The following is a 14,341-nucleotide window of genomic DNA, read 5'->3' on the forward strand; positions in this document are numbered from 1 at the left end:
TTCCTGTCTGCAAAGATAAGGGCCCTGCCTGAGTTAGTATGTAGCTTCCAATGAACTACGTGTGTCACAGTGTGGCCCTGACTTAGACTCATAACCAATTTAAGTTTGTTCGCATTACAATATTGTCCAGTCACAGAATCATTTCTATTACTGGACACTGTGTCGCGAGTTAGGCACTCTCCTCTCACAGCATAAATGTTAGTTTCCCATTGCAAGAGTTTTGGATGGCCTCATGTTTGTTTTATTCTTGTACGTTCTACCTTCCACGAAGAACTGTGGATGCTGGAAGTCTGAAACAAAAACAGCAATTGCTGGAGAAACTTAGCAGGTCTGGCAGCATCTGTGGAGGGAAAGCAAAGTTAATGTTTTGAGTCCAGTGACCCTTCTTCAGAACAGAATGTGAAAGGCCAGCAAAGAGTCTAGTGGAGTTGTGAAACCTAGGGGTAATAATGTCAAAGGAGAGCTTAGATAGGCTGGGACATTTTTCCCCTGGAGACTGAAGGGTGACCTTATAGGAGATATGTAAAACCAAGAGAAGTATACGTAAGGTAGATAGCTGACAGCTTTTCCCCTTGGTAGGAGAGTCTAAAACGAGAGAGTATGGGTTTAAGGTGAGAGGAGAGAGATACAAAAGAGTCCAGACGGGCAATTTCTTCACACAGAGGACGGTGAGTGTCTGGAACAGGCTGCCAGAGGTAGTGGTGAAAGCAAATACAATTTTGTTATTTAAGAAACATTCAGACAGGTACTTGGATGGGATAGCTATGAAGGGATATGGACCAAATGCAAGAAAATGGGACTAGTTTAAATTGTGAAAACTGGGCGGCATGGGCAAGTTGGGCCAGATGGGCTGTTTCCATGCTGTACACCTCTATGACTCTATAAGAGCATTCTGGTGAATTGCCCTGAGAAGTGCAAGACAAAAGGCTTTGACAAAAAGTCTTTTTTCAGCAATACTTAAGTTTTACACCACTAAGCAAAAATTATGGTATAATGAAATTTCACTGACAGGATCATATTGGTGCTTGACAATTGAGCAATTCAGAAATTGGCTTTTTCGATGCACAAGTACACATTAAAAGTATTCATAACTCACATGCAACCAGGCACAGCTAGAATGGGAAGTCAGGAGGAACACATTTCTCCACTTAACAAAAGAGCAAAGGTCAGGCATAAATATCAGCATGTCCTGATCTGGGGATAATGGCTGCATAGGGAAATAAAGCTAAGATTGTACTGTTGGAGCCAGAAATGGAAAAAAAAAGTTATAACTCTTTAAAAAAAAAGTTGATTTTATCAATTTCTAGGAGTAATTTATCAGTAAGGATTAATCCAAAGTATGAGGCAATGGAATGGATCGAGTTGTGATTCCGTAGAATAAACCAATTTCACAAGCATAGAGAATACTAAGTTATTAGTGAGGATTACTTAAATATTGTACCTGATAATATGGTAAGATTACATGATATACACCTACCTATAATATTAATCATGTATGTTACACTGAAATGTGCATATTTACATATAGTTTTAAAAAGTTTTTGCACAGTGTAAAGCCAACTGTCCAAAATGAACAAGGAGGACTATGGTGGTGGCGATGGGGTTGGGGAAGAAGAGAAATGACCCATATGCAGCAAGTGAGGTAGGGCCTTTAAATCAAATCTTTAACCCAGTGTGACATTAAAATCCCAATTTTGGTTCCCATCCAATCAGTGAATTTGGGTGGGGTGATACCTGAAATTTGTCAAAGGAAGGAATTCCAGTTAAAGGGAAAGGCAATCGGCTAATGGTATTACCGATAGACTACTAATCCAGAAACTCAACTAATGCTCTGGGCACCCGGGTTCAAATCTCTGCCATATCAGATGGAATTAAGAATTTACTGATGACCATGAAACCACTGTCAACTGTCAGAAAACCCATCTGGCTCCTAATGTCCTTCAGGGAAGGAAATCTGCCATCCTCTACTGCTCTGGCCTACATGTAACTTCAGACCAACAGCAACATGGCTGACTCTCGACTGCCCTCTAAAACAGCCTAACCAGCCAATCAGTTGTATTAATCACAACAAAATCTCAACAAAGAAATGGAATGGGACTGACCACCTAGCATTAACCTAGGTACCAGAAATGACAATGGCAGAAACAGCCCTGTCGACCCTGCAAAGTCCTCCTTACTAACGTATGGGGGCTCGTGCCAAAATTGGGAGCACTGTCTCACAGACTAGTCAAGAAACAGCCTGATGTAGTCATACTTTCAGAATTATACCTCACAGATAAAATCCCGGATACCACCTTCTTTGGTATACAGTTGGGAGGGAGTAGCTCTCAAAATCCTTAACATTGACTCTGGACCCCAAGAAGTGTCAGAGAATCCCTACAGTGTGGAAAGAGGCCCTTCAACCCATCAAGTCTGCACTGACCAAAAACAGCATAAGCAGCAAGTGATAAAGAGCTAAGCAATCCCACAACCAACAGATTAGATCTAAGATCTGCATTCCTGCTACACCCAGTTGTGAATGGTGGAAGAGCCCAACATATCAGTCCAAAAGGCTGAAACATTCAGACCTAGAAAGGGAAACGTTGCGGGAGACCGGAGGGTGCCAATATGTCCTGTTCCTGAAGGTTATGATCATGGCCATGGGGGTGGAGGGAGAAGAGGAGAGATTTCGCTTGGGGGTCTCCACCCGCCTCAGCAAAAGTCATTTTGCCAGTAGAGTGAGCTGGTCATCTGTTACCGATTTTTAAATAAAATTTCTTCCCCCTCTCTCTCAGCCCAAAAGGTTTTGTTTTTAACTCAAAGGTATCATGGCACGGAGGGCAGCTGGTGAAGGAAGACAGATAGCTGCCCACCACCACGATGAGGACAGTACCATTTTATTTCTGGACACACTCCAGATGTGGGAGGGTCTCAGGTGGCTGAGGAACAAAAGAGAACTTGGACATGCAAAGAGTGATGGAGGTGTTCCTATGAAAGGTGATAGAGGAGTTGCAGCGTCAATGTGTGCATCTTGACAGGTGCAAAGCAAAGACCCATGAAGGGGGATGGATTTCTTTTGAGGCACAAATTTTGAGGACAGGAAGCCAGAAATGGCGATCTTCCTGTCAATTTTTGGGCTGAATATCAGCAAACAGCAGGTGTTGCCAGTGAACTGGGTCTTCATCCCCACATAACTGTGGGGAGCAGAAGGGCATCATGTACCTGGTGACAACTGTACCATTCTAGGGCACTACCATGTTGCACAGTTGCATGGATCCCCAGAGTCATAAATATCTCGGAGTTCAGATATCCTATTCACAATTTGATTAGCGACCATAAGGCTAATGTTAAGTATTTACTGTGGAGAAGGACACATAAGCTAGGAAACTTGGGAAAATAAATAGTGATGTCTTAAGAAGTGTCCATAGTACAGAAGAGGAGCTGCTAGGAGCTGCATAAAGGTAGATAAATCCCCAGTACCTGAATAGGTGTATCCCAGAAATTTGTGGGAAACTAGGGAAAACTTTTCTGGGCCCCTTGCAGAGATATCTGTATCATCAACAGCCACGGAGAAGATGCTGGAAGACTGGAGGTTGGCCGACGTGGTGCCATTATTTAAGAAAGGTAGGAAGGAAGAGCCAGCGAACTATAGACTGGTGAGCCTGATGTCAGTGGTGGATAAGTTGTTGGAGGGGATGCTAAGAGTCAGGATTTACAAGCATTTGGAAAGGCAAGGACCAGATTAGGGATAGTCAACATGGCTTTGTGCGTGGAAAATCTTGTCTTACTAACTTGATTGAGTTTTTCTGAAGTCGTCACAAAGAAGATTAAATGAAGGCAGAGTGGTAGACGTTGTCTACACGGACTTCAGCAAGACTTTCGACAAGGTTCCACTTGGTAGACTGGTTAGCAACGTTAGGTCACATGGGACCCATGGGGAGCTAGCCAACAGTATACAAAATTGCCTTGAAGGTAAGAGACAGAGGGTGATGGTAGAGGGTTGCTTTTCAGACTGGAGGCCTGTGGTGTATCACGAGGATCGGTGCTGGGTCCACTATTTTTCATCATTTTGACAAATGATTTGAATGTGAGTATAGGAGGAATGGTTAGGAAGTTTGCAGATGACACCAAAAAATTAGGAGTCTGGTGGTCAGTGAAGGAGATAATCTCAGTACAACAGGACCTTGATCAGATGGGCCAATGGGCCAAACAGTGGCAGATGAGTTTAATTTAGATAAATGGGAGGTGACGCATTTTGGCAAGGCAAATCGGCACAGAACTTATACACTTAATGGTAAGGACCTGGGGAGAGTTAGCAAAGACTGAAGGGTGCAGGTGTATAGTTTCTTGAAAGTGGCGTCGCAGATTGACAGGGTGGTGAAGTAGGCTTTTGGCATGCTTGCATTCATTGGTCAGTGCACTGGGTATAGGAGTTAGGATGTCATGTTGCGGCTGTACAGGAACATTGGTGAGGCCACTTACAGATTACTGCATTCAATTCTGGTGTCCCTACTATAGGGAAGATGTTGTTAAATGTGAAAGGGTTCAGAAAGGATCTACAATAACGTGTCTGTGGCATTTTTCCCTTAGAGCATCGGAGGCTGAGGGGCGAACTTATAGAGGTGTATAAAATCATGAGGGGCATGGATAGAGTGAATAGCCAAGGTCTTTTTCCAGGGTAGGGGGAGTTCAAAACTAGAGGATAGAGGTTTAAGGTGAGAGGGGAAAAGATTTCAAAAGGGACCGGAGGGCAAACTTTTTCATGCAGAAGGTCATGCATATATGGAATGAGCTACAAGAGGTGGTGGACGTGGGTACAGTTATGAAATTTTTAAGGGTTCTGGATGGGTACATGCATAGGACGGGTTTAGAGGGGTATGAACCAAATGCTGGCAAATAGAACTTGATCAGTTTAGGATATCTGGTCAGTGCGGATGAGTTGAACCAAACGGTCTGTTTCCATGCTGTATAACTCTAGGACTCTAATCTTCAGTCAGAAGTGCCAGGTGGACGATCCATTGCAGCCTCCTCGTGGTCCCCAGCATTGTGAATACCAATCTTCAGCCAATTCGATTCACTCCACATGATATCAAGAGGCAGTTGGATACTGCAAAGTCTATGGACCCTGATAATATTCTGGCAACAGTCCTGAAAACTTGTGCTCCAGAACTTGCCATTCCTCTAACCAAGCTCTTCCAATACAGTTACAATACTGGCATCTACCCAATAATGCTGAAAATTGCTCAAGTATGTCCTATACACAAAAAGCAAGACAAATCCAATCCAGCCAATTACCACTTCAGTCGATTCTCAATCATCAGTGAAGTTATGGACGGGGTCAATAACAGTGCTATCAAGCACACCTGCACAGTGATGTCCAGTTTGGGTCCTGCCAGGGCCACTTCACTCCTAACCTTATTTCAGTCTTGGTTTAAACATGGACAACAGAGCTGAATTCCAGTGGTGAGGTGAGTGTGGCAGCCCTTGACATCAAGGCTGCATTCGATCAAGTGTGGAATCAAGTGGCCCTGGCTAAACTGGAGTCAATGGGCATTGAGGGCAAACTCTCTGTTGGCTGGAGTCATATCCGGCACACAGGAGGATGGTTGTGGTCGTTGGAAGTCAATCATTTCAGCTCCAGGACATCTCCGCAGGAATTCCTCAGGTTAATGTCTTGGCCCAACCATCTTCAGCTGCTTCATCAATGGCCTTCCCTCCATGAAAAGATAGAAAGTACACTTTCTCAAGGGCAATTAGAGACAGGCAATAAATGCTGGCCAGCCAGCAATGCACATATCAATGAATAAATTAAAAAGGGGATCTCAGAACAGGGGAGAATAGTGAATGTAACAAGATAGCAATGGAAAGGAAATATGGTTAGGCCGCACTCCGCATCTTATTCTTATGAATCCTGCTGCAGGATCGCAAGGGTAGGAGGTAGAAGCCGGTCTTTCAAACCAAGCAGTCTTGGATGGGAGTGAGCGTGAGCAATATGGTGTCTCAAACCTGATTACAATGTCAAGAGAGATTCAAGGAACTCGGAGTTGGGAAAGGTGAGGGTTATGAGAATATCTGGTGGCAAACATGATACTAATTTTCCCGCACATTCACCTCAGAATAACACAATTTGCTAAATCCATTGTCTCTAGGCACTCTCACATTCATAAATACATAGCCAACACTCATCTCTAATGTCTCGCAGTCACCTTCAACAAAGGTCAACTTTCTTTCTCTTGGTACAATTCAATTTATCACATTCACAGCTCTGTCTTCTCTCCTTGGAGAGTGTGCAGAACGCCAGGGAAAGAACTAGGCAGTGGGATGGACAGCTTCAGTGATAGCCACAGATAATACATGCTCACCTGCTCCCCTCTGACAGTGGTCTTGTTTCAGAACAGGGGCTACGGAGTGCAGCAGTGGCCCTGGAGAGGTACTGGTTAAAGCTGGAGCCCCAAGGCAGAGTTCACACACAATGGAACTGGGATTCTTGCCTTCTTTTGACTCGATCAACAAGTCTATTCCCTCTAACTGTGGAATGGCATGTGCCTGAGGATAAGGCAGATGGTACTGTTGATATTACTCCTGTTGCTGTGCTGTTCCTCTTGTAACCCAGAGGTCCAATACAGAGTTGTCAGAACTGCTCTTACTCAGTAGTGATGACTGACAGCAGGGAGATTGAGTAGCAAGATATGTCAAGTGCAAAGCAGCTAAACTTGGAAATCATCACGAAAGCGGTGAAAGCACTTTTTTTAAATTTAAAAAATATACTTTATTCACAAAATCTTTATATACACACAGTCACTGATGCAGTTCAGTTCTGTACAGTAGCATATGAAGAAACAAACATTGCAGCAAACGAGCAAACAAAAGGTATTTCTTTCTTGTAGAAGTTTATATTTACATATATTTGAGGCACTGGGAGGGTCCTATAATGAACAGATCCCCATTTAACTTGGCAAAAAGACCCGAGACAGTGGTCTTTCCTAACTGCACCTCGGCGGCAGCTGTCCCAAGCTTTAGTGCTTCCCTCAGCAAGTAATCCTGGATCCGAAAACATGCCAGTCCACAACACGCAGTCAAAGTCAACTCCTTGCTGTTGAAGACCAACAAGTTTTGGGCTGACCAAAGATCATCTTTCACAGAGTTGACAGTTCTCCAGCCACAGGTGACATTTGTCTCGGTGTGCGACCCAGGGAACAGGCCGCAGAGCAGAGTCCTGCATCATGGAGCTGCTCAAGACGAACCTTGACAACAACCATTACATCTTTCTACAGACTTCCTCTGCAAAGGTACATTCCAGCAGATGTATGACAGTCTTTACCCGCACCCCACCACCTCCACTGCAGCTGCTTCGAGAGCAGCACGTGGTGACAGAGTCCAAGCATGCATGAAAAATCTTATAAAATCGGTGGCCTTGTCATCACCAGCCAAGTGACGTCTTGGTGTTTGGGGGTGGGTTCTGGCAATGAGGCTTTCTGACTTTGACAGCCTGCTCAGGGAACAACCTGAAAGGATCCATTCTGTCCTTTTCCCGCAGGGTCTTGAGGACACCACGTGCTGACCACTACCTGATGGATTTGTGGTCAAAGGTGTTTTTCTTTGCAAATTTTTCCACAAAGGACAGGTGATACGGAACAGTCTGATTACACGGCGATGAGGCCAGTCCTATCCTTTGCAACACCAGGGGTAGAACCTCAATATGAACTGAAGCACAGTGTTTGCATTTTATGGGTCTACGCACAGCTTGAGGCAGCCACCCACAAAGGTTGCCATCGGGATGACGGTGCCACTGGGTATGTTTTTCGCCCCCTTATCCTGCGTTTTGTACATGCAGACACGGTCCATCACAGTCCTTCAGATGAGGTAGTAGATGGCACGAATGACTGTAATGGCGCAGTGTTAGGGAATGGGCCAGACCTGCGCCACGTACAACAGAGAAAGTGCCTTATACCAATCACCAGTCATAATAATACTAAGGTTGAGTTTATTGTGAAACCAGAGCCTTTATTCCAAAACTAGACAATTTTTCAACGGTCAAGTAAAAGAACAATCATCTCACTGCACATGGTTGGATGGGTTGGTGTAAATTTTAAAGTAAATTTTGATGCAAATATTATAAAATATTTGAAGTCAGAAGTATTTCATGTTTGTATTTTTGTATTATTAAAACAGATTTCCTGCCAATAATATTTAAATAAGGCAACTGAATGGCGAAGCTTTTACGTGCAATAGAGAGGGAGCAGCGCTCCCAAAAGCTCAGCTTCTGCCTCACTTTGGCAATACGCTTCTCCCAAGATTTTGCGCAGGCCCCTGCGCCTCCAAGTAACCTGCCCTAATGGTGAAGGGGTTAAAAGAATCAGTGGGCCCACTTCCCAATAACATGGCCCTGCTCTTGCCTCGATTTATACCGACTCCCAAAGCCAGTTTGAACTGGTTGCAAATGCTCACGAGTGTGTGCACTGACAGTGGATCACAGCACAAAACAGCGACACCATCCATGTACAAGGAGGCTTTGACTTGCAGGCCTCTGCTGCCTAGAATAGTCACCCCCTCATGCTCGCACCCTTCCTGATAGACTTGGCAAAAGGCTCTACACAACACACAAACAAGGCAAGACAGAGTGGGCAGCCCTGCCTGCCTCCAGATCTGATCAGGAATCTTTCTTATTCCCACCCACTAACTGAGACTGCACTGATGATGTTGTGTAGAGCAGCAGTCAGATCCAATTGTGGCTTCCATCCCCAAAGCCCATTCTGGAAAGCACATCCAACTTGTAGGTGTCTGATATCCTGTCAAAGGCTTTCTTCTGGTCCAGGCCGAGGAGGTAGGCATCCACGCCCTGTCCTGCACCTAGACTATTGTATTCCTGAGGAGCACGAGGCTCTCCAAAATCGTCCTGCCCAGTACAGCACAGATTTGGACTGGGTGAATCACCAATCCCAAAGCAAACCTGATCCGGTTGACAGGATTTTGTAATCTGCATTCAGCAGTAAAATTTCTGATTTCCTCTCTCCCACTTCTGCTTGTAGTTGAGAGTGATGACACCTTTCCTCATGGATTCACATATGCTACCTGACAAATACATACTCTTGTACTGGCAAGTCCTGACTAATCAAGCCCTACAGAACTGAATACAACTCGGCCAGTAAACCGTTGCTTCCTCTAGTTTTTTTCTTTTCTAAGGACTTGAGGGTCTTGGTTAGCTCATCCACAAATAATGGTGGGTCCAGCCATCATCTGGGACCTCTATGATAGAGAACAGGAATGACTGCGAGACTGCATTGTCTATAGGCTTCATGTCATACAGTCTGGCTTAAATGGATTTGCTGATCCTCACGATGTCAGACTGAGCTGACATTACTGAGCCATCTTCTTCCTTCAGGCTACTAGGCACAGAGCTCTCCTGGTGCACCTTCTGGAAGAAGGAACGCAAGCACGGTGCTCTACAGTGCAAACTCTGGACCAGAAGACTATCTTGGAGGCTTCTGAGACAAAGAGCAAGGTTTGCTGGCTCTTCACATCCTGGAGGTCCTCTGTGACCTTGACCCCTATCATCTGCAACAGGAGTAGGTTCTGCATACTTTTCTGGAGTTTGGACAGTTTCCTCATTTCTCTCTCTTGCCTTCTGAACACCTTTGAAGGATAAAGAACCTCTTGATATTCCCCTTGACAGTTTCCCACCAGTCCAGTGGCAATTTAAAGAGGAGTTTCATGGTTCTCCAACCTGTGTAGTCCCTTCGGAGTTCCTTAATGTTTTGCAGGGTCAATATTTTCACATTCAGCTTCCACGTTCCATTGCCAGTCCACTGGTTGTCCTGTGGGTGACAGTCAGCCAAGCAGGAGACAGTGGTCACAGAAGAGCACTGGCTTGATGTTGGTGGATCAGATGGAGAACATGTGGGACACAAACAGTCTACCCTTGAACGATAGATACACCTGTTCACGACCAGATGGGTCTACACTGTGCTCCATCTGCAGGGGTGCTGAAGACATCGCGCAACTTGATGATTTTAACCCTTTCCAACAGGAATCTGAACGTGGTGTCCGGTTTGCTGACAGCACCCCCACACCCAGACTGTCCATCGGCATCGGTGATACAGTTGTAGTTTTCCGCCAGAATGAACACCTGGGCGTTGCCAGCAGCAGTGGGGCATACACATGAATTCGTCACAGGGGAACATTTTTGTACATAATGTCTGGTACAAGGAGGCAACCGCCAACTGCCAGCTTAACCTGAAATGGTGAAGTTGTCCTCACAGCAGAATACCCAGGCCGGAGGAACGGCTATCATTTCCCCCTGACCAAATTCAAGGCCCGTGGGTCCGGCTCAACCATTTCCATGGTTGTTGAGGTGTGGTATCCCACACTCCTGCAGAAACATGGGGTCCACCTTAATGTTGGCCTGGCAGGCCAATGTGGAAATACATCACGTAGTGGATTTAACACTATGCACATTAATACTGGCAATTTTAAAACCCATTTTAAAGAACTTATAGGATTACCTGTAGACCCAATGTCGATTCACCCATGGTCTTATCACTAGGGGACTGTCTGCATCCCCTTGATGTGGGCAAACTGTTGGACACTCTCCGCACTGAGGTGGTCCATCTGTTCCTCTTGGGGGTGGGGGTGGGGGGGCGGGGTGGTGCATGGAGTCTGACACTGATTCGGATCTGCAGTGGGTACCCCTTGATGCCTGATGGCTGCAGGTTGGGTTTCATCAGGTCCCTTGCAACATCCAGTGTTTCCGGGTTGGTGGGTGCCCTCCTCCTTCTCCCCCGTGGTACTGTGTGTCTCTTTTTTTGTTGGTGGCTGTCGCTCTGCACATCTTCAATGTCGGAGGAGCTGCTGGTGTCTCCATCATGCAGCTGTTTTTTTTTTTCATTTTTCTGTGGGGGCCCAATGTGTTTTCCTTTTGTGGTTGTTTCTCACCAGTATCCACTCACCTCCTTCGTTTCCTCCTCCTCCACTGACTCCATCTGTTCAGGTGGAGGTTAATTCAGTAGCAATGCCTCTATGCTGGCTACCTTTTCCTCCTTTCTGGCCTGTCCCTTGTCATCAGTTTTCTTGCTGAAGGGTGACACTTTACAGTCTTTTTTTTTGGGGGTGGGGGTGTGCCACAGCTCATGTTACCACTCCTGGCCATCTGAACGTATGTGACAACCTCCATCTTGGCCAGGCCTTGTACAGGTGGCCCGCTTCCCCACACAAGTTGAGGCTCATAGACTCCTTGCAGTCCTTAGTCAGGTGCCCTGCCTGTTTGCAGTTCCTGCAGAGGGTCCCTATGCAGTCCGCTGTCAGACCTCCCTCAGGTTTGGCGCACTCTAAGCTGCCCCATGTATGTCAGGTAGCCTTGGCTCCCATCCATCGCAAAGCTGGAGGGCGAATGGAGGATGTTCCCACCAGGGTCCACCTTCAAGGTCACCCTGACCTGCTGCTTGCTGGTACAGATTCCAAAGGGGTCCATTACATCGGTGCTGCCTCCCTCAAGCTGTACGTACCTTCCCAGAGGGGTCAGGACATCTGCTGCCAGGACGGGGGGCAGTGGCGGGGGTTGTCACATATGGATTGTAACAACTCAGCTCCCAGTGCAGGAGAATGAGCAATGGTGCTGCAGACAGGACGGACAGGGGACCTTCACCTTCTTTCTCCTCAAATACCTTCAGGAGACGCTCACATTGCTTCACACTTCTGAAGGTCACATCGATGTAGCCCCTGCTGGGGAAATCTCGCAGACAGAAAATAGCTGTTGAAACCCGCAGCAATCCAGGAGGACTCTTCATGGAGAAAGGTCCAGTCGACTCGTAATCCTTCCTCCACCTTCTTTTCTCAGTCACCCTGACTGTATTGTGGACCCCCCAGCCCGGGGCATGGGCACAAGCAGAGGCCATGGGTCTGGTTGGCTGGTCACTGAATTGGCATTAGGCCAAAACCAGCATAAAGATTTACCATTTTCAGCTCAGTTTGACCAACGATCCACCAAGCTCTGCTCATAACCACAATCCAGTCATGAACAAGATCTTTTGATGATGGAAGTTCTCAGCTCAGACACGTCCTGGGAGAACCACCTTGTTAACCATGGTATCTCCCCTGCTAGTTAAGTAGTGAAAGCACACCCTCAAATGTTGTGTGCACCAGCCTGACCTAGGCAGAGCTGACACTATTCAGTTTCACAGGTGGAAAGTCTCCCTGCCAGTCAGTTTGACTGGCTGTGGTTATCACTGCACTTTTACCTGATTGACCATGTGAGTTCCACACAGCTTGGGAAACTTAAGCTCTGACCTTTGAAGTCCGAACTCTCAGCTAAATATACAAATTATCTTCTTTTATATGTTAAATATGTAACCAACAGATTCTCAGGGCTTCCCTCATACCTCTACAGTGACATCTAGGTATGGGTGGGATCATGACAGGTTCTTAACCCAATGAGTTTCACTGGAGTTCTAAGACCAAACCCCTTTTACCTTTCAGATGCTGATATATCTGCACTTATCCTACAATTTCCCATGTTTATTCAGGATTTTCATGAACCATGGCTTAGTTTTTTTTTTTCTGTGCAGAAATAGCAACAGTTCGATTAAAATTGTCCTCTTACCTCAGTACATAAAAGAGCTCGTGATTCCTCATGAATGACGTCGTGGAACCTATGAATAAGGCGGATGTGACGAGGAAATCTGCAATGTTCCAGCCATCCTAGAAAAATGTCAGGCCAAAAAAAACAGAAGAGAACTTGCATTTCTATAACATTCTTCACAATCTCAATACACCTCAGTCTCAAGAACTGCACAGTCAATGAAATACTTCTGAAGTGTTGTAACTGCTGTAATGTAGAAAGAATGGAAGCCAGTTTTTAAACAGCAAGGTCCAAAAGCAGCAAGATAAATGAAAACCAACTCATTTTTATTTTTATGTTTATTCACCATGGAATGTGCATATATTGCCCGTCCCTAGATACCCTTGAGAAGGTGGTAGTGAGTTGCCTTCTTAAACCACTGAATCCACATGCTGTAGATTGACTCAATGCCCTTAGGGAGGGAATTCTAATCCAATCTCTGTCATATTGGGTTCAGCATCGACAGTTGCTCTTTGGAAAATGCTGTGGGATTTCTTACATGCACCTGAATAGACTGACCTACCAGAACTATGGGAAAAACTAAAACATGTGGATCATTAAGTCTCCAGTGGAAGTAGGCCTAAAAGGGCCAGAGTAATCATGGCAAATACATAAAGGAGAAGGGCACCTGGGATCACAAATTTTTCTCCAACACAGATTTTCAGGGGCGGTAGTTTGCCCAAATGGGGACTTAGTATGTGGAACACCAGTCAGGACCTCTCTTTGTGAAATGACTTTGAACACCCGTTTTAAAAATGGGTCTCTCTGGGAGATTCTCTAAGTTGTTTCTGTTTGAGAGGATGTTGCCATCTAGGTCTCTTCCTAAAAACCAAAGGACCGAGACTGCAAAATTAATTTCACTTACGATGCAGAAAGCCAGCTGACATTTTATGCACTTCAGTTCTAAACTTCAACGGAGTTGTTGCGTCCCACCAGTTAGCAGTACACTGTACCAGTGGACCTTTAATGCCTGCTAGCATCTGAGACTCCAGCCCAGGTTTTTTTTTTCCATTCTTGTTGCAACAAGTCCTACGTATTTAAGTGATGTGAGTTTACATTAGGAGACATGGTTGAAGTACAGTTGATAAGGGTTTTTTTTTTAAGACAAGCGGGGAGCGAAGAAGGATTTTAGGGATGGAGCTGCAGAGGGCAGAGTTGAATTTTTTGCACTTAGCTCCTGTTGGACTGATTGGAGGACAGGGATGGTTGAGGCCTTTTATTGAATCATTCTAATCAAAGAGAATATTACCTGCTTACAAGGGCTCACAGGCATTTGGATTTTTCAGGCTGTAGCAATCAGTGGACTGAAAAGCACACCTGGAAAGGCTGTCCCCTTCTCTAACTAATTGCTTGCTCTTACCCAAGCACATTTGCAGGAAGTGTCATCAGCAGCACAAGCTGGGAGTTCCATGTTTCAGAATTTGAGCAGTGGCTGGAATCACTGTTGTAGTCCTCTACCTCACAGATATACATGAATAGCATGTATAAGAAGTATACAGCTACAACTGTACAGCAGAGGGGGAAATGAGTGGCTACCAGGCAGTTTAATTAAATCAAACAGGTAGTGCAGGAATGTGTTAGCAGGATGATGACTGGAAGAGCACAGCCATAGGGGTTTCCAGAGTCGGGGATCAGACAGGCATTTCCGCAGCATAAAACACACCTCTATGACTGTGTGTGGCCTCCCTAGTGGCGGGGAAAAGAAGGTATGGATGACTGCAGAGCATCCTTCTAGAGGAGGGGGATCAG

At 45.6% G+C, this 14,341-nt stretch overlaps 1 protein-coding gene across 5 annotated transcripts in view; it reads right to left on the reverse strand.

The window, feature by feature from the left end:
- LOC109920439 (cation channel sperm-associated protein 4) overlaps positions 1-14,341 on the reverse strand; it is a 71,174-nt gene that overhangs the window by 17,945 nt on the left and 38,888 nt on the right. For all 5 annotated transcript variants that reach the window (XM_048613012.1, XM_048613011.1, XM_048613015.1 and 2 more), the window contains one exon: positions 12,575-12,672. In XM_048613012.1, coding sequence (XP_048468969.1) covers positions 12,575-12,672 — 98 coding nt within the window. The remainder of the gene's footprint in view (positions 1-12,574; positions 12,673-14,341) is intronic.

The sequence above is a fragment of the Rhincodon typus genome, chromosome 27 (genome assembly GCF_021869965.1).
Source record: "Rhincodon typus isolate 14 chromosome 27, sRhiTyp1.1, whole genome shotgun sequence".
NCBI lineage: Eukaryota > Metazoa > Chordata > Chondrichthyes > Orectolobiformes > Rhincodontidae > Rhincodon > Rhincodon typus.